Source organism: Zootoca vivipara, chromosome 6, assembly GCF_963506605.1.
Source record: "Zootoca vivipara chromosome 6, rZooViv1.1, whole genome shotgun sequence".
Lineage (NCBI taxonomy): Eukaryota > Metazoa > Chordata > Lepidosauria > Squamata > Lacertidae > Zootoca > Zootoca vivipara.
Window position 1 is genome coordinate 2,968,087 of NC_083281.1, and position 20,889 is coordinate 2,988,975.

The window sequence follows — 20,889 nt, forward strand, 5'->3', positions numbered from 1 at the left end:
AAACAGAGCTGGGATAGCCAGATTCCCAGATTGGTAGAAAAGCGACAGTTTGCTCAGACTTCTGCTCAGTTTGGCAGAAGGGAGCTGGGACAGTCTTTCTAAGCTCTGCGTTTAACGTAAAGACTGTTGCCCGGGACCTCAGTTCTACTCTGTAACTGTGCCTGGCAGCCTTGCTGCAACTAAGGTCCAAAGAGGAGAGTAGAAAAGGATAGTCCAAGTGGAGAAATAGATTTTTAGTTGCTGTGGTTCTTAGCTCACCCAAGGTGTCCCCTTTTAATACTCACGACTGATCCTTTCAGTCGAATCCCATTGTCTCCAGCTTCCAACTGGTTCCTGAAAAAAAACAGCCTTGTCCCTTTAAACGTTGCTTCGTCCTGGGGGTCCCGCTTGGACTCTCAATTACTACCAAGCGCCTCGGGTCCTGAGGTTGGTTTACCCCCCTGCAAAAGAGGCAAGGGCGCGCTGGGCTCCCCTTCCTCAGTGAACCCGGAGCTCAAGGCAAAACTGGGTCCCCGAAGTGGCCGCCAAATTGTAGTAAAATTTAAGCTGGTTCCTATGAACCCAGAGAAATGGATCCTGCCCAGGGAGAGCCCAAGGATCCAGGCAAACAGACGAATTTAAGCGTCTCCTGCCTACCAAATAACAAAGACCAAACCAGGACATACGAAGCAAGGCACTTTTATTTTCGCTGTTGTAACAGGGTCCTTCCTCTCACTCAGGAGAACAAGGAAGGAACCCCAAACAAAGATGTCTTGCCCTTAAAAGAGATTTGAAATTGGTTTCAGCCCACCCCCCAGAAGCATCATCCATATGTCACAGAAGGGGTGTAGCCCAAGACCCCCCCTCCCTAGATTCATCATAGGCACATCATGAACGGGGAGGTCTGGTGGCAGTAATCTGAGCAGTCTGGACCCTGCCCCCTGCCCCCAAAACCTAATCAACAAAATTGAGAGATATTTACATTTCCCTGTTTCCCAGCCAAGTTAATCACACCCTTTTGTCTGGCACTCAGGTATCAGGATGCCAGGGCTATCATTTTAATTCCTGAGACAATGAGAAGGTTCTGGATGCAGGGAATGTAGGATAGGGCTTCCCAAGGAGACCAGGCTCCATTTGATTTTAGAGCATTTTGGACACACACAGGGCTGTTTTATAGATTTGTTTTTTCAGGGGGGTCTCAAAAGCAGCTTTTTACATACAGTAAATCCCACTGAATTCAAAAGAACTAGCTATTCTGAGTAGGCTCGGTTAGGAATGCACAGGCAAGCTTGGTCTTGTTTCGAGGGAACGAAACGACGCCCTCCTTGCAAAATGGGCGATTTGCTCAACCTGCATATTTATTTCGCCTTTCGTAATCGGCAACCTACAGGCGAAACTCGGAAAATCGTCGAAAAGTGCATTTATTTCAGTAATGCAACTTATTGTTCTTTATTTTTCTTTCTTTTAATTTTTACAAACGCTTTCTTTTGGAAATTCCACAGTAATAAAACAAATAGTTACAATAATACAAAAATAAACATCGCTATTACATTTCATTAATTACATTCCATTTATAATTGACCCGCCTAACGACAAATAATTACAATTACAACAAATAAAGGCTTGACATATCTTGCTTTGCATGTCATGCATCTATCTCATATATTGGTTTCACCTTTTAAGTTCCGTTACTGAAATAAATGCACTTTTTGACAATATTCTAATTTTCCGAGTTTCACCTGTAAATAAGGAAGGCCGGGACATCAGGAATCGCCACCTGTCAGCAGCCATTTGACACGATTACAGCCATTACATCCGCCAGGGCACTCTGCACATGCTCAAAGGAACGTCTAGAGTGTTGTTTAAAATTCCGTTTATGAATCCATTCCTATAATAAAGCACCTCAAAGCAATTTCAGAAGAACATGCAACAACCGCGGCGATTTCATAAAACAACTACTGTTGTTATTATTTTTTGAAAGCTTGTTTGCTGAAGAGCAGGAGATAAATCGCTCCCCTATTTTTTAAAAAATAAATTATTCTGAGCCAGTGCAGTATGCATGATCTGTCCTTGCACCAACAGCTCCTTCCAGAGCAAAAGGAAGGCATAGGCCCCTGTACCTATTTTAAAAATAATAATAAGTAAACTCCCATCTAGAAGACCACAGCAAGAACATTGAAGAAAACTCCTTTAACCTGTTTGTAGATTCACCTTTTTTTTTCCAGAGGTAGCAAAACCAAGGATGTGAGTCACCATTTATCCTTCAAAACACTTTATATCATTATTCAGTTAGGGTCAGAGCTCAATTATTTGCAAGGAGGAAGCTTTGATAGGCAGACTTTTTTTGGTAAAGGATCACACTGTGAATTGCCAATGCGATCTTTAATTTTTCTTAATTATAATTTGACTTTCAGTTATACATTTAAAATGGCCTCTCTTTTTTGGGAGGGAGTGGATCTATAAACTACGTTAGGAAATATTATCCATGCAAAAGGAAAACCACCTCTTTTGATACGTAGTTTAAATGCATCAACGTGACTCGTTTTAAGGTAACTGTGCCCCGCAATAAAAATTAAGAGCAATCCTTGCGGTAAAAAGCAAGCACTATTGCAATGAAATTTATATGGTGTGTTGTTGGCGCAGATGCAAACTCCCTCCTGCAAGTTTCATCCCAGACTCGAAATCAGACAATAACTTAGGGAGGTGTGTTTTTAAAAGTATTTTATTTCATTTTTTTAAAAAAATCCCTGCACCCACAGAAGCAACATACCCACTTCCCTCGCTGCTAAAATAGCTTTTTTTCTGTTGCCGTCGTTCAACGCGCAACGCTAAGAAAATACAAGATTCAGAAAGTCTATATATGAGCATCAGAACTAATTCACCACGAGGCAAGAGACATAGACAAGACAGGATTTCTCCTCTCTCTCTTTCTCGCGAGAAAGAGGATCGAGAGCGTGCTAAAACTAAGGCGGATTAATCCAAATTTTGTGCCAAGGAAACTCGAGATCCTCCACTGACAAACTGGACCGTTCTGTATTCTGCAACGTAAACCATGGTTAGGGCACAAAGGAAAGAAACCATCTTCCCTGGGCTTAGCGTTACAGCCAAAGCAGGGGTTATAGTTTTGTTTTGATCCAAATAAATAATGATCAGTAATCCCTCGGGCTGATCAATGGAGTTTAGAGTTACATAAACCACAAACCAGGGTTTGCATACAATGTGAAACCAGGGTTATGGCTCATTTCTCCTGGACAAGGAACCATGGTGCACACTGTCTGCTTGATCACAGTAAACCATGGTTTAGGCTTCGCCATATGTGCAAAAACAGCCAAGTCCTTACAGATGATTTCATTCTGTAAATTAAGCAAAATTACGGATATACATCTACCCACAAATTATTATTCTCCTTCCTCCGCTTGGGAAGCGGGGAAAGGGCTTTGAAACCCCCTCACACATGATACCGGGGACCTCTTTGTAATTTCCTGCTCCATTGAAAATGAGATGAAGAAACTTTTATATACGGTTGCAATCAAAATTATTCAAACCCCCCCACCCCATTGCAAATCAAGTTTATTCTCGAAATTCACAAACTTTCAGCTGATTGCAAGGAGCAAATAATAGTTCGACACAACAGCTGCTTCAAGCAGGTTCCCCCAAATTCACCTGAAAAAGCGTCTTTGATTTGATCCTCGCAAACAGCAGGAAGTCTGTGAATTTTGATAACAAAGCTGATTTGCAATGGGGGGGGGGATCCGTATAATTTTTGATTGCAATCGTCTATAAAAAAGCACAACAGCCTGGATTCTTATGTCAATGAAATCAGGGTCTATTTTTTAAAAAACAAGCAAACAGTTGTTTTATTTATTTACCATACCAAATTCTATGTAGACGCATTTTTTTCGGATGTGAAAATTCCAGGAAATTAACCCTAAGAATAAATAGGTCGAGGCAGTGATACAGCTCAGTGGTGGTCGGGAGACCAGAATAGTGCAGATTAAAAATGTCTGGCTGGATCCTGCTATATCAGGCATCCCCAAACTCGGCCCTCCAGATGTTTTGGGACTACAATTCCCATCATCCCTAGTTAACAGGACCAGTGCTCAGGGATGATGGGAACTGTAGTCCCAAAACATCTGGAGGGCCAAGTTTGGGGATGCCTGTGCTATACAGACAAACCTGAGAGTGAAGTCCCATTAATCACAGTGGGTCTTATCCCAAGTAGCCTTACCTGCGCCTGCAGTGTAAAAGCATGATTTTCAGGCAGGTCTTTTCTACTCTAAAGTCCTTGAAAGCCACTAACTGACTCCAGCAATTCTGGGCTGGATCTCAACCCACAATACATGGCCTCTTTACCTAGAAACGAACGGGATCCGTGTAGCTCAGGGACTTTGCACGGAGAAGATCCCAGGTTTAATCTCTGGCCATCTCCAATTTAAAACGCAACACTTCTTTGGGGGCCCCTGGAAAAATTTAATCTGCATTTCTGACGCAGCGCGTGCCCTGTTTCCATCAAATCTTAGTCAGCAATTATCGTAAATTTATTCATTCGTCCCCGCGAGCAACTGTGCCGCAAATCGGAAGTCCTGACTCTGGGCTGGCTGGCCATGCCGTGAAAACGGCGGCGTTTAAAACAGTTCCGTTATATCCTAGAGAAATCTAGCCAATGCAAAAGTGGTGCTCTTCTCTTAAGAAACAGCAGGGAGGTGCATACCTGGGCGAGAAAATGAGGGGCAAACGGGAATCCATCAATTATAGTCAATTAGGCTGTTTGGAAGCAGGAACACCCTACGGATGTTTCGCCGCAATGTACACACCAAAGTTCTCATCACAATAAAACCCCAGTGGCAAAAACTGGGATTCCTGTCGTCGCCGTCCTTCCCCGAAAAGAACCGCAGAATCCCGGAGCTCGAGGAACCTTTGCTCCAACATGATTTCCTTTCTAATGTTCTAAAACATCTAACCACCCTGACGGACAGCTTTGAGGAGGAAAGGGGATAAGGAGAGCGGGAGAAGATTGCTCCCACCAACATCTCAGGAGGACAGAAGAGGCACAGTTAAGAGAGAAGGTCTGGAAGGCGGAGGCAGGTGCATGCAGGGAGAGGCGGCGCAGCACATCACAGTTGCGCGAAGTTTTCAAGTTGCGCTGGGAGGTCTGTGGCCGCTCACAAGTGTTCACTGGAAGAGGGGGGGATAAACAATATAATCATCATCATCACCATCATATTAAAAACTTCCCTAAACAGGGCTGCCTTCAGATGTCTTCCAAAAGTCAAGATTGTTGTTTATTTCCTTGACGTCTGACGGGAGGGCGTTCCACAGGGAGGGTGCCACCACCGAGAAGGCCCTCTGCCTGGTTCCCTGCAACCTCACCATCAGATATCAAGGAGATAAAGAACTACATAACTTTCAGAAGTTACCCCGAGATCTCAGGGTGGTTCACAACATAAAATAGAAATATAAAACCCAGAAAATACGCAACAAAATTTACAACTCCGGGACCCCCCTCCTCTGTAGGGCCCCTCTGCCTCTCAGCACCCCCCAGCAATCCCACCGCCCCACCTCCAGGGGGCACTACTGCTCCCTTCAAGAACTACGAACAAGTGCATCTCTTTGTTCTACCCTCTCTACCTAAACCCCCAACCGGCATTCGCAGCAGAAATAGGGGAACGCGAAGCCCTCCAGATATGGCTGGACTCAAACTCCCATCAGCCTCAGTCAACACGGCCTGCTGTCAGGAATGCTGGGAGATGGAGTCCAGGACCACAGGTTCTCACCACTCTAGCGCCACCTACTGCTGGGCTCCCTGCCTTCCGCCCATTGGACCGCTACCTGCCACTTCTCCCTATCTCTCACCACGATTGGCTTAGCTTACAAAAGGGCCCGCCTCCTCTTGGGACCAGACAGCCCCCTTCCCGACTCTCCGCTCGTGACGGCTGCGACCCATGCACAGCTCACCTGGCGATGCGAGACAGAATCTCCTTGACCCGCACCACGAGCCTCTCGTTCTGCACCGGGTTGCTCTCGATGGCGCTGTGGAGCTTCGCCATGTAGAAATCGAGGGTGTTCAACGTAGGGGTCTCCCCGGTGCCTGGGGGAGAAAAACTGATCAGCTAGTTGCTGACCCCCATCGCACTCTGCAAACTGACCGTCTGCCCATATTGCTATTATTTAGGTCCCAGGGTAGATATATATATCATAGAATCATAGAGTTGGAAGAGACCACAAGGGCCATCCAGTCCAACCCCTTGCCAAGCAGGAAACACCATCAAAGCATACTTGACATATGCCTGTCAAGCCTCTGCTTAAAGACCTCCAGAGAAGGAGACTCCACCACACTTCTTGGCAGCAAATTCCACAGCCGAACAGCTCTTACTGTCAGGAAGTTCTTCCTAATGTTTCTTCCTAATCTGTCCTGGAAGTATTCCTAGCTAGACCCCTAGCACAGTTATTATATGGGGCTCAGATTGGAAGCTGTCCAATCAAAGTTCTTAAGGCCAATTTTCTCTGCCCCACCCTGTGTCCAAAATGCATCATTGCGCCTAGAGGCTAATCTTCCCCCGGTAGAATGACGGATCTGGCATAGGACACTTAACTCTTGGCTTCGCCTAAACTCAAATACCCCCCCGGTCTAATATCCCTAGCGCTGCAAGATTGTCACAAGAGCGCCTGGACTGAAATCGTCTATCGGAAACTTCACTCATGTGGTTTATCCCCACAACAGCTACTCACTTTGGGTTTTAGTCAAGCAAAGAGCCTAATTTGCCAGCGCCTAAATGATATCAAGCGTCAGAACAACTTGGCCACAATCAGGAAATTTTGCCCGTGGCATGACTATTTTCCACCTTCCCCTTTCGACTCTCCGGCACCCTATCTGCATAACCTAGCAATTCCAAAATATAGACGCGCTTTGACTCTCGCGAGATTGAATGTATTGCCCTTGGCTGTATTGAGGGACAATTCCAACAGATGCCACACGAAAAACGCTTATGTCCCTGTGGAGATGGCAGTCCCGAATCGGTGGCGCATGCCCTTCTGGCTTGCGCTCTTTATAAAGACTTGAGGAATGAGATGATCGCCCCCGTTTTATTGTCCATTCCGGGTCGCCCAGCCACTGCCCCAGTGTCCTTTCTCTGGGCAGATCAAGATGAGCAGGTGACAGCAAAGGTGGCAAGGTTTTTAGCTGGGGCAATCAGAAGAAGGTCCACTACTTGACCATTGATTCAAAACCCTAAAATGTATTTTATATAATTGACTTTTAATTTCTATTCTTTGTATATCGTATTGTTGATTTATCGCTATGGCCGATGGCTGACGCAAATGAAGATTCATTCATTCAGGCATGGGGCGTACCCGTGTCCCACCCGGTGGGGGCCACCCAGCCGTACCTGGGATTGGCAGGCTGGCGAAGCTGGCGGTCAGAGCTTGGCGCACTGTCTGCAGCTGCTTCTGCAGAGCAATGGTCTGCCTCTCTTCCAGAGCCAGTTCTTGCTCCAGGCGCTCCTTGGCGCAGCTCATGTTCTCCGTGTGCTTCTGCAGGATGGAGTTCTGCTCCTCAAACTCCGTGTTCACCTTGCGCAGGCGCCGAAGCTCAGCTTCCCGAGCTGGCAAAACAAATGGACAACACAGGGAGGGCGTTGGAACAAGAAACTTGTGGGTGCCCTTCATGAGGAATTTAGGATCAGGGCCGGATTTAGGTTGGATGAGGCCCTAAGCTACTGAAGGGAATGGGGCAATTTATATGTCCGGCTGTCCTTTACCAGCAACAAATGGTCACTGTTTTTTTGTGTTGAATATATGCTATATGGTCATTGATGGACCTAATAGTTATCTAAAGCCATTTGCACATCACAAAATATGTCTTTTATCAAAGCAATTGTTGAACTGAAACACAAGTAAGAAGTATATTCATGTTGTTGTTTAGTCGTTTAGTCGTGTCCGACTCTTCGTGACCCCATGGACCAGAGCATGCCAGGCACATAGTGAAATACAATTAAGAAGAGGTATATTAATAGTGAAATAATTCTTAAGCTCTAACTTAAAATGATTTTTTTATTCATCACAAACTGAATAAATCGCAAACACATTTGGCAAGAGTAAAATTTCCTTTAGAAACACAATTTACAAAGACTCATAATCTAGTCTCTAGAAACTTGCTAGAACATGAAATAATAACAGGTGCAAATATATGATGCAAACTACTAAAAATTAGAAATAGCAGAATGTAGGTACCTGTCAGGGGATTGCTGCAGCTACTCTCGAGTAAAGACGCTCCAGCCTGCTGTCTTTAAGAGCTTTATTGTGCATACTATTTACAGTGCAGAGACATCAGAAAACATGGCTGCCTAGTCTGATTCAGAACCCGGCAATGGCGCTTCTCTGTTTTTGTGCCAGCATAATAGTCTGGGAACCCCAAAACGCCGCCCCCTTGCCCTACATCTGGGTGCCAACGTGGGCACCGGAAGGGGCTGCGTTCCTTCTCCCATCCTTTGGCTGGAGTGTTGCCGAGGCTTCGACACCATCCTGCACTGTCCTTCCTCCTCTGGCCAGCTGGGTTAGGCTCCCTCTCCACCCCGCTCCATTCCTCATTTCCTCCTCCTGACCTGCTGCTAGCGCTGTCATAGAATCATAGAGTTGGAAGAGACCAACAAGGGCCATCCAGTCCAACCCCCTGCCAAGCAGGAAACACCATCAAAGCATTCTTGACATATGCCTGTCAAGCCTCTGCTTAACACCATCAAAGCATTCTTGACATATGCCTGTTAAGCCTGTCACTAGGTGAAATGCTGGTCAGGATAACTGGGGGAGGGTCCCTGTAGGGAGTCCCCCTATATATAGAAATGAGCAAACCAGTGATATTTTAGAGAGCAGGCGGGCCCCATGACTTACATCCTAGGAGCCTACACAACACAAAACACTGTTGCTGTGAGTAGGTTTTATTTTATTTGTTTTTGTGAGGGGGAAACAGTACAGAAAGCCCCCTCCCATCTTGAAGAGCAGCTCTTCCACCAGCAGCGGGGAGGGGTAAGAGTCCAGTGGGGAAGGAGGAAGTAGGAGACGGGGCTCTGGCAGGATAGGAGAGCCTCTGCTGCACGTGAGGGAGGAAGAGAGAGCGGGGGAAAGGGGGAGAAGGAAAACATGGAAAGAAGACCCTTTTCCCCTCCGGTTCCGGAATTACGCAGGAGGAAATGCGGAAGGAGATTTGGGGTGCCCAGACTCTTATGTTGGAGGAAAACGCGGGAAGCGTCACTCCAGGGTTCTGGGTCAGACTGAGAACATGTACCCTGTACAGCTCTAGCACTGTAAATAGCCTGCACACAATAAAAGCATGAAAAGGCAGTGGTCTGGAGAGTCGTTACTCTAGAGTAGTTGCAACGCAGCCCCTGTGACAGTTTTCTATCTTATATTTTGGAAATGTACATCCAGTTTTTTCCCCTTTAATTTTTTTGGGGGCCCCCAAGAGAGAGGGGCCCTAGGCTAGAGCTTGCTTAGCTTATATGTAAATCCGGCACTGGTTGGAATCCTGGTACCCCAGACTTTTGTAAGCCCACAGCCCACTCGGTTCCTTAAATTACCTTTATTCTGGTCCAAGAACTCCTCGGTAAATATGGGGACGTCAAATGTCGAGAAGCCGTCACTGCCCCCCTCTCCAAGCTGATTGAGAAGGAAAGAGGTGAAGAGAAACAAGAGAAGAAACAGAAAACTTCGCATTATTTTCCCAGGGAAAATTTAGGGGTGAATTGGGAGTTGCGCGTGGTTTTGGGGCGGCAGAAGTCAGGTGGAGAAAGTATTAGGAAATCATTTTCTAAGTCCCCGCAGTGCAGAAATGTTTGTTTCAGGGCCTTCTCCCGTGAAAAGTACCTTTGGAAAACTAAACACCCATATTCCTGGACCCAAACCCTCAAGATGGACAAATAGGGAGTAAAACATTCAACTCTTACATAAATAAAAAAAAGCTGCCCATTATTCTATTTGTACTCCCCAAATCACTATCAACCAATCATTACCTTGAAGATATCATGCATTACTTGCTTTATATAAAATGCCCAGAGAAATTATTATTTTTAATCATCTATTCTTAGCTGTTTCTTGGGCCGTTCACCCCCAGGAAATGACAGTGGAATTCCTGGCTGATAAAGATTTTCACATCCGGCTGCCAAATTCGCTCTATCAGCTAAGAAGCTCCGTCCCAGCTATGTTACAGCTTCCTAATTTTAATTTCAAAGCCTTATTTCATGCTGTAAACTTTTATAGGTCATGTTTTTTTCCAGAGGAAAGCGTTGTTCTTATACCCTGGCTATGCACTGTAAAAGGGCATTTGGCTTTATACAATGAACTGATGGGATTTATTTTAAAAAACGTAAAAGCAAACTTGTAGCAGTGATGACGGCCCATAAAGAACAAGCCCAAAATCTGAATTAGCGAAGTGCTCATTTTGGCCAAACAAAATGTCGTGGGGGTGGGGTGGGGGTAAGCTTTGGAGTACTTCAGAGTACTTCTTTGGGCTGATGAAGAACTCTGCAAATCTCGAAAGCTTGCATACAATAAAAAATTGCTTTTGATAAGAACAGCAACAAAAATTAATTCTTAAAAATAAGGTTGGGGGAGGTTGATGAAGAACTCTGCTAATCTGCAAAGCTTGCATACAAGAAAATTGGTTTTTAACAGAAGCAACAAAATGTAATTCTTAAAAAGAAGGTCTGAGACATTTCCCAAACTCTGATAGCTTGCTTTACCTTGTACCCGTTCAGCAGCGTGTTCACAACTCCGGAACCGGCATCCTCTGGAGGACATTAAAAAGAAAAAGCAATAATAAAGTCACAGAGAGTGGGGAGATGGTGACTCAACTGAGCACACAGAATGATTTGGAGACCAGATCTTCCAAACCTGAGGCTCACCCTCTTTCCCACCTGCCTTTCCCAGAGCCTGGCTGCTAAATTTGCAATTTGTGCCGTGCTTACTAGCTAAAAGACACGACACAAAAGGAAAGCAGGGAGGAGGAGGGAAAAGAAAAACGAGCGAACACGTCAGGAAAACGGTCCCTCTTACATTGCCTCCTCCCTAAAAGTTTAATAAGGGCGAGAACCCGCCCCCCCTTGAAGGAGGCCACCCCTTCTGTTTACAGAGGAGCTGCTGTTCTTGGGCACACCTGCCTTTTGGAAAGAGGCGATCCCAGAACAGGAACTCACACAGAGACACAACAACCAGCCTCCTCCTCCTCCTAACCCTGTGTCTGCGTGTGGGTAGTGTCAATCTCATTCCTCCCACCCCAAACATAGCAGAAGTACCAAACCACAGAGAAGGCCAGCGGCGGGGCAGTGAGGAGGAGCCATAACAGAGACTCATGCAGAGCTGCAGCAGGCAGCCTCCTGCCTAGAGATGCAGCTCAGTCACGGGCAGAACCAAATCCGAAAGGTCAGAGGACGCTCTCACCTTTCTTGATCTTCTTCTCCTGCATCTTTTCGGCACACATCTTGTAGGCTTCGGACTGCTGGTATTCCCTCAGCTCCTTCATGTACTGCTGCTTCTCGCGCTCGGCCTCATCCAGGTAACGCTGGAACGACGGAAGGATTTTTTTATTTTTTTTATATTAAATTAGTAAAAAGAGCAAGATAAGGTGCTAATAAACCTAAAATTAAGACAAAGATCCTGCGCCGACACAAAAACTTGGGGGACATCAGGAACCGGCCAGCCAAAAGATATCAACAGAAAACACTTCAGATCTTCCTGGTATTCTTTCTAAAATTAAAATGACGGCAGGTATCACAGTAGAATGCACAAGACATGCCCCCAAGTTTCTATTATTATACAGTGGTACCTTGGTTCCCAAACGGCTTAGTTGTTGAGGAAATCAGCTTCCGAACGCCACAAACCCGGCGTGGAATCCCGGAATGGATTAAGTTCAAGAACCAAGGTACCTACACTGCATTATCCTTTTACGTGTGTTGGAAGCTGCGCAGAGTGGTTGGGGTAGAAATATTTTATTATTATTATTATTATTATTATTATTATTATTATTATTATTATTACTACTACTACTACTGTGGGATGTGATACAGAAGAGGCAGCCAAGTACAACATTCCTTGTTTTCCTAGACTGGACATGCAAGGGGATGTTTGGTCCAGCCAGTCGAAAACTTCCTGTTTCCTCCTGGGCTGGAACACCCTTTCCATGTGACTAGAGGTGGGTGTGACCTTACCTGTCCAGGTAACAAAAGGGCAAGTCACGCAGCACTCTCTTTCTCTCTTTGACTTCCTCCATCGTTGAAGCGGCTTTTTAGCTAGAGATGCTCTGTTGGCTCCCAGCCAATAGGATTATTCCCATATGGGAGAGTTCCACAGGTATATATGTAACTAAGTCTGCCTTCAGGGATCCAACAGTGAACTGATGATGCTGTGATTAAACTTCTTTTATTGACTTTAAATGATATTGCCGTGTGTTTATTCTTTTAAGAGGGATAAAAAGGGAATTTACCAAGAACATGCAATTCAATCTGAGACAAACCGAATTGTATAATAGTGAGAGGCTCACACGAGCCTGCAACCAGCTACCTGCTGTGCGTTTAAAAGAGGAATGTAAAACTCTTGCTAGCGCATGTTAAAGGTAAAGGGACCCCTGACCATTAGGTCCAGTCATGGAAGACTCTGGGGTTGCGGCGCTCATCTCGCTTTAATGGCCGAGGGAGCCAGCGTACAGCTTCCAGGTCATGTGGCCAGCATGACTAAGCCGCTTCTGGCGAACCAGAGCAGCGCATGGAAACGCTATTTACCTTCCCGCTGTAGCGGTACCTATTTATCTACTTGCACTTTTTTGGCATGCTTTCGAACTGCTAGGTTGGCAGGAGCTGGGACCGAGCAACAGGAGCTCACCCCGTCGCGGGAATTCGAACCGCCAACCTTCTGATCGGCAAGCCCTAGGCTCAGTGGTTTAACCCACAGCGCCACCTGCAAGTCAGGAAGGATATTAATAAACAATATATCCTCTCCTGCCTCCCTGAACATTCCCACAATTACAGGCATTGCCACCTCCCTACGAGAAGGCAGATCGGAACCACCGCAGCTAAAAGCCCATCGACGACTCTGCTCCATGAAAATCCAGCCCCCCCTCACCTGTTTATCCACCGGTTGCAGTTTGCTCCACTCGGCGCCCAACATCTTTGTGATCTCTGGGAAGGGGAGGTCCGGGTGCTGCATACGGATCAACTCCCGCCGCTCGTTCAGGAAGCGGACGTATCCCGTCACCGGGGCCTTTGGCCCGTTTGGGAGAATCTTCTTCCTCTTCTTGCCTTTCGGCCATCCCCTCTTCTTCACGGGCTGCTCGGGAGGAAAACAGGAGGGGGCTCAACACCCGTACTTCTCCCTTCGATACAAAGTTCAGCGTCTAACCTTTGGAACTCCCTGCCTAGTGATATCAAGCAATCGCCTTCACGGGACTCCTTTTGCCCCCTGCTGAAAGCATTCTTGTTTAGACAAACCTGCCCCGTCGCTTTGAAAGTACTTTTAATCCGTTTTAGTATCAATCAAATCTTTATTACGGTCACCCACCAGCACATCTTAACCCTCAGGGCCTGGCGCAGCTGATACTGAAAGAAAAATGCCGATCTTCTTGGAGCGGAGCCATTGAAAATAAGTTGTTAAATATAGGCCTCCAGCCAACTTAACTCATTTCCCGTGGCTATAATACAGCCAGGAATATAGTCAAACAGAAGATAATTGATATCGAGAGGCAAAACGACCTAAATAAGGTCCCCCTTTTCCGACTCCGGAAGAACCAAGATACTTGTCGCTTCCAGCTGAATATCTAAGTCAACTACCTGTGGAGATACCATCTCACAGAAGGGCGTTCACTCTGGCCAGGAATCACATTTTGCCTTCATCTGTTTTATACGGGGAGTTCAGACGGGTCCCCTTAGAAGACAGACTCTGCCCATTCAATTCTGGAGAAGTTGACACCATTGACCATGTATTCTTCCGTTTTCGTATTTTCCCCACCTCGCCAAATAATTTTTCTTAGTTTTCTGATTTTTTTAAAAAAATCCGCCCCAAACTGCATCAAATTTAATACGATTTCCCCCCATTACGTTGACACTCTTTGTCATCCATAAGGTCCTTTCTTTCCCCTACTTCCTGCTTCGTATTACATTACGTATTTCCAATTCACATTCCGTTTCTTAGGTTTAATCCAGGGTGTATTTGATTTAAAGCAAATTGATTTAAATCACTAGTCAGTAAGACTTGATTCAAATCCTTTTTATACAGAAACACTCATTCTTGCTGGTATCATCTTAATATTTACAACCAGAGGAACAATAAATGTTCAGAGTAGCTTTTACAGTTATATCAAAAATAACTGATTTGGTTATACTATTAGAAATACATAGACCAATAATTACGAAATGATTTTGAGGTTTAATAAGTTAACTGTCTATATCTATACAGTCACACCTCGGTTTAAGTATGCTTCGGTTTGAGTACTTTCAGTTTATGTACTCCACGGACCGTCTGGAACGGATTAATCCACTTTCCATTACTTTCAATGGGAAAGTTCGCTTCAGGTTAAGTACGCTTCAGTTTAAGTACAGACTTCCGGAACCAATTGTGTACTTAAACCGAGGCACCACTGTATTTGGATAGCTTTTCTGCTGTACTTTATTGGAGGGAGAAGAAATGACAATTTCCTTAATAACAATTTAAACAATTTATTTAATTTAAACAATAACATTATAGCGTATGTATCCATGTTTGTTAACTGATGTGGTTAAACTTAAAAAAAAACACTTAAGACTGAGTTTAAGCACACATTAAAAACGTAAAACAAATCCTTATTTCCTGATGAATAGCCTTTGGACTAGAATGTAACTTAAATAGAGAATCTTTAGAAAGATTTTTCCTCCCAAAGCATTTTATTTTAAAACTCCATTAAAAAAACTGATATAAATTTTGTAAAAATCTGATTTCATCTATTTATTTATTTTTAAAAAATCATTTACTTTTAACCCCCCTAATGGAGGAGAAGTTCACCTGTATTAGAAAGAACAGTGGAAATTAAATACAGTGGTACGGTACCTTAGTTTACATACGTCTTGGTATGCATACATTTTAGATTACAAAGACGTCAAACCCAGAAGTGTGTGTAACCTTTTTTTGGCTTACAACCCATTTTTTGGGATTCCGAACAAATTTTTGTTGGAAGCCCCATTGGCAAAAGCGCACCATGGGTTACAACAGATTATGGGAACGGATTAATAATAATAATAATAATAATAATAATAATAATAATATATTCTTTATACCCCGCCCATCTGGCTGGGTTTCCCCAGCCACTCTGGGCGGCTTCCAACAGAAAAATAAAACACAATAATCTATTAAACATTAAAAGCCTCCCTGAACAGGGCTGCCTTCAGATGTCTTCTAAAAGTCTGGCAGTTGTTTTCCTCTTTGACATCTGTCAAACCAAGGTACCACTGTATGTACTAAGTGCTTGAGAAATTTAAATGATTTTTTATTTTATTTTAAAGAAGATAAGATTCCACCACAACCACCACCCCGTTCCTCCACATCAGTATTGCGACCTGGTTGTGCAGAGCTGCAGCAAAAGTTGGCAGCAACAGCAGCAAGGGGAGGCAGAGGCAGGGTCCCCCCCCCCCTACACACACACACCTGGGGATTAAAAAAAATCTGTATTCCCAGGGTGCCAAGATCCCAAGCGGGTCTGGGATGGGGGGGGGGTCTCACCTCCTCTTCGCCATGGGGCTTCTCCGCGATCAGACGAGGGGCTTCGCCTTTCTCCTGTTTGATTGACACCAGGAAGCTCCCCGGTTGGGTTTTCCCCGCGGCGTTCCTGAAACCAAAACAAACAAAAGAAACACCACGCGAATAAGGTTACTCGAAACTGCAAATTTACCATAGAATAGAATCATAGAGTTGGAAGAGACCACAAGGGCCATCCAGTCCAACCCCCTGCCAAGCAGGAAACACCATCAAAGCATTCTTAACATATGCCTGTCGAGCCTCTGCTTAAAGACCTCCAAAGAAGGAGACTCCACCATACTCCTTGGCAGCAAATTCCACTGTCGAACAGCTCTTACTGTCAGGAAGTTCTTCCTAATGTTTAGGTGGAATCTTCTTTCTTGTAGCTTGAATCCATTGCTCCGTGTCCGCTTCTCTGGAGCAGCAGAAAACCACTTTTCTCCCTCCTCTATATGACATCCTTTGATATACCGTGAATTTCCATCCATAAAAGGAAGCTTCCGTTTATTTTATTTTTCTAAAAGACTCTGTGGATTTGTCAACCCAAAAGAATTAATAAAAACTATCTATTGGATAACTGAACAAACGAATGTTCCGCCTTCCCACCTGGCACTTTCGGACCTGGATTCGGAAAGCGAAGGATTTCATTTCTCACTTCTGCCATGCCAAACCCTGGAAGACCTTTAATCTTGATAGTCCGGCCGGCGTTCAAGCGTTTGGCAACTTGAAAAAGCACCCCTCTAAAGCATTTGAAGGGCAGAACTTGAGCGACTTGTTATTTTGATATACGGAACGGTTTTGCTCTGTGTCCAAATATTGAGGTCACCCAGAGCCAGCAGTCCATGCAAATATGTCTGGCTCGTTTAAAGCTATATAGAACCTTTATTCTCAATAACAATGGGCCTCACAGGTGGCAAATACTTCTATTTATATATACCGTACTTCTCCATGTATAAGACTATGTTTTTTTACTCTAAAATGACGTTCAAAATCTGGGCTCATCTTATACACAGATAGTATCTCCCCCCCCAAAAAAAAATTTCTTAAATTGGAGTCTCCCAAAATAGGGGGCGTCTCATACACGGGGGCGTCTTATAGATGGAAAAATACGGTATATACATATCTTAATTATTTGTAAAAGGAACATTTCTATGAGTTAATACTTTATTATCCCTTTGGAACTGCTTTTGTCCTGACAGGCCAAGACACTTTCCAGTTTATATTTCTGATTCTCCGTTTTATTTCCCCCTTTTTAAAATGTTTGCACTTTTTAAATTTCGCTAACAAACCAATACAAACAATACAAAAATATTGCAAAAGCAGACATACACAGAAGACCAAACAACCGCAAATCTCCATTGATATAAGTATGGTTCCATATAGGGGTGGGGGTGGGGAACCGGGGCCCAGCTAAACATTTTTTTTTTTTTTAGGATTTGCGTTCCTATGGCGCAAGCAAACTCTGAATCCAGGGGAAATTCACAAGCCTGCTAAACAAATTTTCTGGGAGGCACTGGCAAAGGAGAAATCCATTCCTTTCCCACCAGCTACCTTTCTCACCTGTAGGCAGGGCCGAATGTAAGTTTGATGTGGCCCTCAGCTACTGAAGGTAATGGGGCCCTTTATATGTCTAGCTGTCCTTTCTCAACAACAAATTGCCGCTGCTTTTTTGTGTTGAATATATGCTATATGGTCATTGATGTATCTAAAGCCATTTGCCCATAACAAAATACGTCCCTTATCAACGTCATTGAAATACCATTAAGAAGAAGTATCTTAATGGTGAAATACAATTAAGAAGAAGTATCTTCACAGTGAAATAAAAATTATGAAGCTCTAACTTAAAATGATTTTTCCCCCTTCGTAACAAACTTAATAATGCAAACACATTTGGCAATAGCAAAACTTCCCTTTAGAAAAACAATTTGCAAAGACTCACCATCTAGTCCAGGCATCCCCAACCTTCGGCCCTCCAGATGTTTTGGACTACAATTCCCATCACCCCTGGCAACTGGTCCTCTTAGCTAGGGATCATGGGATTTGTAGGCCAAAACATCTGGAGGGCCGCAGTTTGGGGGTGCCTGATCTAGTCTCTAGAAACTTGCTAGAACATGAAATAATAAAAGGTGTAAATATATGATGCAAACTACTAAGAATGATAAAGAGCAGAATGTGGGCACCCTATATATAGAAAGGAGCAAACCAGGGATATTTTAGGGAGCAGGCTAGCAGGCGGGGCCCATGACTTACATCCTAGGAGCCTACACAAAACAAAACACAGTTGCTGGATGGAGGTTTTATTTTATTTGTTTTCTATCTTATATTTTGGAAATGTACATCCAGGTTTTTCCCCTTAAATTTTTTTGGGGCCCCCAAGAGAGCAGGGCCCTAATCTATAGCTTGTTTAGTGGATACGTAAATTCGGGACTGCCTATAGGGTGAGGGGAGTGGCCTAAAGAGAGGGGTGTGGCTTGAGGAACACCTTGAGGACCAGACAGAGAAGACTGGAAGGCAGCAATAATAATAATAAAAACCAACATGAAAGACAGTCAATACTCACAGAAGCCCAGCCACCTGCTGCTTGGCGCCGTGTGACATTTTCTGTTCGCTGGCGGTGAGAAACTCAGGTGACCGCTCTTAACAGGGAGCCTGAAAGAGACGATGCGAAATTCACAGGAGGAAAGTGAGAGTGGGCGTCTTTTGCAAAGGTCCCCTGAAACGTTTTGCATGGGGACCCCCTTTCTGTTTCAACGCTCAGACTCTTTGCCGGGAAACCGTATTGCTGAGCTGGTCCATCTCGTGATTCCAACAGGGTAAACCTCGCAAGTGAAAGCAGGGGCCGGGTTCGGCTACATGTCCCTCGAAGGTCCCTTCCCACTTTACAAGCCTATGATTCAATGCTGGAGGCAGGGCCAGACCCTCCAAATGTCCCTATTGTCCAGGGACAGTCCTCGAATTACAGAAAATGTCCGGGTTTCTGATTTGACCCTGGAATGTCCCGCTTTTCCTTAGGACGTCCCTATTTTCACGGGAGAAATGTTGGAGGGGATGGAATAGAACATCCCTATTTTCACAGGAGAAACGTTGGAGGGGATGGAATAGGATGTCCCTATTTTCATGGGATAAATGTTGGAGGGGATGGAATAGGACGTCCCTATTTTCACGGGAGAAATGTTGGAGGGGATGGAATAGGACGTCCCTATTTTCACGGGAGAAATGTTGGAGGGGATGGAACAGGACGTTCCTATTTTCACAGGAGAAAAGTTGGAGGGGATGGAATAGGATGTCCCTATTTTCACAGGAGAAATGTTGGAGGGGATGGAATAGGACATCCCTATTTTTATGGGAGAAATGTTGGAGAGGATGGAACAGGATGTCCCTATTTTCACGGGAGAAACGTTGAAGGGGATGGAATAGGATGTCCCTATTTTCACGGGAGAAATGTTGGAGGTTCTGGAGCAGGCATCCGCAAACTTCGGCCCTCCAGATGTTTTGGCCTACAACTCCCATGATCCCTAGCTAACAGGACCAGTGGTCAGGGAAGATGGGAATTGTAGTCCAAAACATCTGGAGGGCTGAAGTTTGGGGATGCCTGGTCTGGAGTCATGCAACCCCCGATCCAAGGAGGTAAGCAACTATGCAACCTTTAGAAGACACCTGATGGCAGACCTGAATAGGGAAGTTAAAAAAATAATAATTATATATGTTGAAAGCTGCCCCCAGTGGCTGGGGCAATTCAGACAGATGGGCAGGATTTAAATCATAACATAACAAGAAGAACAATGGAGTAAGACATCCCTTTTTTCATCGGAGAAAAGTTGGAAGGCATGTAGTTATGCGACCGCCCCCCCCCCTCAGCTAAGGAGATAAGTAACACTTCTCCAGTGAAAATAGGGACGTCTTATTCAATAATAATAATAATAATAATGGGAAAGTCCCTATTTTCGTCGGGTAAATGTTGGAGGGTAGAGCAGGGGCGACTGCAGAGATGGAGGGAGATCACCCTTCGCCCGATCCAGAAGATCTCTTTGGAAACGTCCTTAAAATTAAATGCAAACCAGGACCAGAGACCCCCCCACCGCCCCCCAAACCAGAGGGATTGGGGAATTGCAATAGGGCCGGGGGCCTAAGAGAGAGGGACGGGGTCGGGGTGGGGGGTAGAGAGATAGGCAGGCACCATTGCATTCGTATTAATCCTCTTGGAAAAAGTAAAGAGAGCCCCCCTTTTTTGCAATACAGTATGTTTCCTTCCCAGGCTCCTCCCTCCCTTAAAAAAACTAAACAAAAAAAGATTATTTTTTTATAAATTAAAAAAATTAATAATCCTAGATCTCCTCCTCTTGCAGATCCCCAGATCTCCCCCCTCCCCAACCTAGTATCCTGGATTAATAACATCAATAATAATAATATTAAATAGAAACCTTCGCAAAACTTTCCCGAGCCTTTTTCCCCCTCTTTCATCAGCAGAAGCGCCTCCCCCCTCCCAGCTGGGTCCTTATGCTAATGAACGCCCTCTCCCGAGCTGCGGATTGGATGGGAGTCGCCGCCGCCGCGCTCCTGATTGGCGCGCTCGCGTTCCACCGCGCCCCTCCCTCCCGCCGTCGCTTTTCCTTCCCCGGGCCCCGCCTCCGTTCAATCGGCGGCCGCGCGCCGTGGAACGCATCACGGCTCGGAGGCGCCGCGGATTGGCCGCGGCCGGAACCAATCGGTGGGCGTGTTTTGAGTCAAAGGGGGGAAAATTGTATCAATGGAGGAGGAACTTCAAAGAGATATGAGAACGTTCTGTGTGGGTCCATTTCCTTTTAATTGCTGGTCAATTTCACTTATTATTATTATTATTATTATTAATGATTTTCAGGCTTATACATTTCAATAACTTTACAATCATTTCAACCCCTTTTTCTCCAATTCCTTAAATTTATTTTTTTATATTTTCTGCGTATTCCAAATTAACTTATTTTCTCTTTTATTCTTCTTCTTTCAATATATGCTCTTATAAATATATACTCCTTGCAAAGTTGAATAACTGTACACATCATGTTCTCTTTTTTATATAAAAAAAATCCATTTTATTTATACTTTTCAAGTTTATGCATTTCTCTAGCTTTATACATTTTGCTCATTTTACATTCATTTCGACATTTCAAAACTCAATTTCCTTCC

At 44.6% G+C, this 20,889-nt stretch overlaps 1 protein-coding gene across 3 annotated transcripts; it reads right to left on the bottom strand.

Moving 5' to 3' along the window:
* Positions 1 to 1,081: 1,081 nt before the first annotated feature.
* HMG20B (high mobility group 20B) lies at positions 1,082 to 20,211 on the bottom strand. 3 transcript variants are annotated; one of them, XM_035119275.2, is made up of 10 exons: positions 20,148 to 20,211; positions 18,287 to 18,375; positions 15,712 to 15,817; positions 13,087 to 13,290; positions 11,410 to 11,530; positions 10,713 to 10,759; positions 9,552 to 9,630; positions 7,365 to 7,580; positions 5,935 to 6,067; positions 1,083 to 5,154 (listed from the first exon to the last, which is right to left on the bottom strand). In XM_035119275.2, the coding sequence occupies exons 2-10, from the start codon at positions 18,322 to 18,324 to the stop codon at positions 5,142 to 5,144; spliced, it is 957 nt and encodes a 318-aa protein (XP_034975166.1). In that variant the 5' UTR covers positions 18,325 to 18,375; positions 20,148 to 20,211; the 3' UTR covers positions 1,083 to 5,141. The 3 variants fall into 3 exon arrangements, with proteins under 3 accessions (XP_034975169.1, XP_034975166.1, XP_034975167.1); XM_035119278.2 differs by lacking the exon at positions 20,148 to 20,211 and having other exon boundaries at positions 1,082 to 5,154; positions 18,287 to 18,360; XM_035119276.2 differs by lacking the exon at positions 1,083 to 5,154 and having other exon boundaries at positions 5,931 to 6,067.
* Positions 20,212 to 20,889: the final 678 nt, after the last annotated feature.

Bases quoted from the DNA above. Each gene is read 5' to 3' on its own strand.
- HMG20B (XM_035119278.2), bottom strand. From the start codon at position 18,324: ATGTCACACGGCGCCAAGCAGCAGGTGGCTGGGCTTCT. The intron at 15,818-18,286 runs GTGAGTATTGAC...TTTTGGTTTCAG, and splicing joins CAGCAGGTGGCTGGGCTTCT to GAACGCCGCGGGGAAAACCC. The intron at 9,631-10,712 runs GTAAAGCAAGCT...CTTCTCAATCAG, and splicing joins CGCTGCTGAACGGGTACAAG to CTTGGAGAGGGGGGCAGTGA.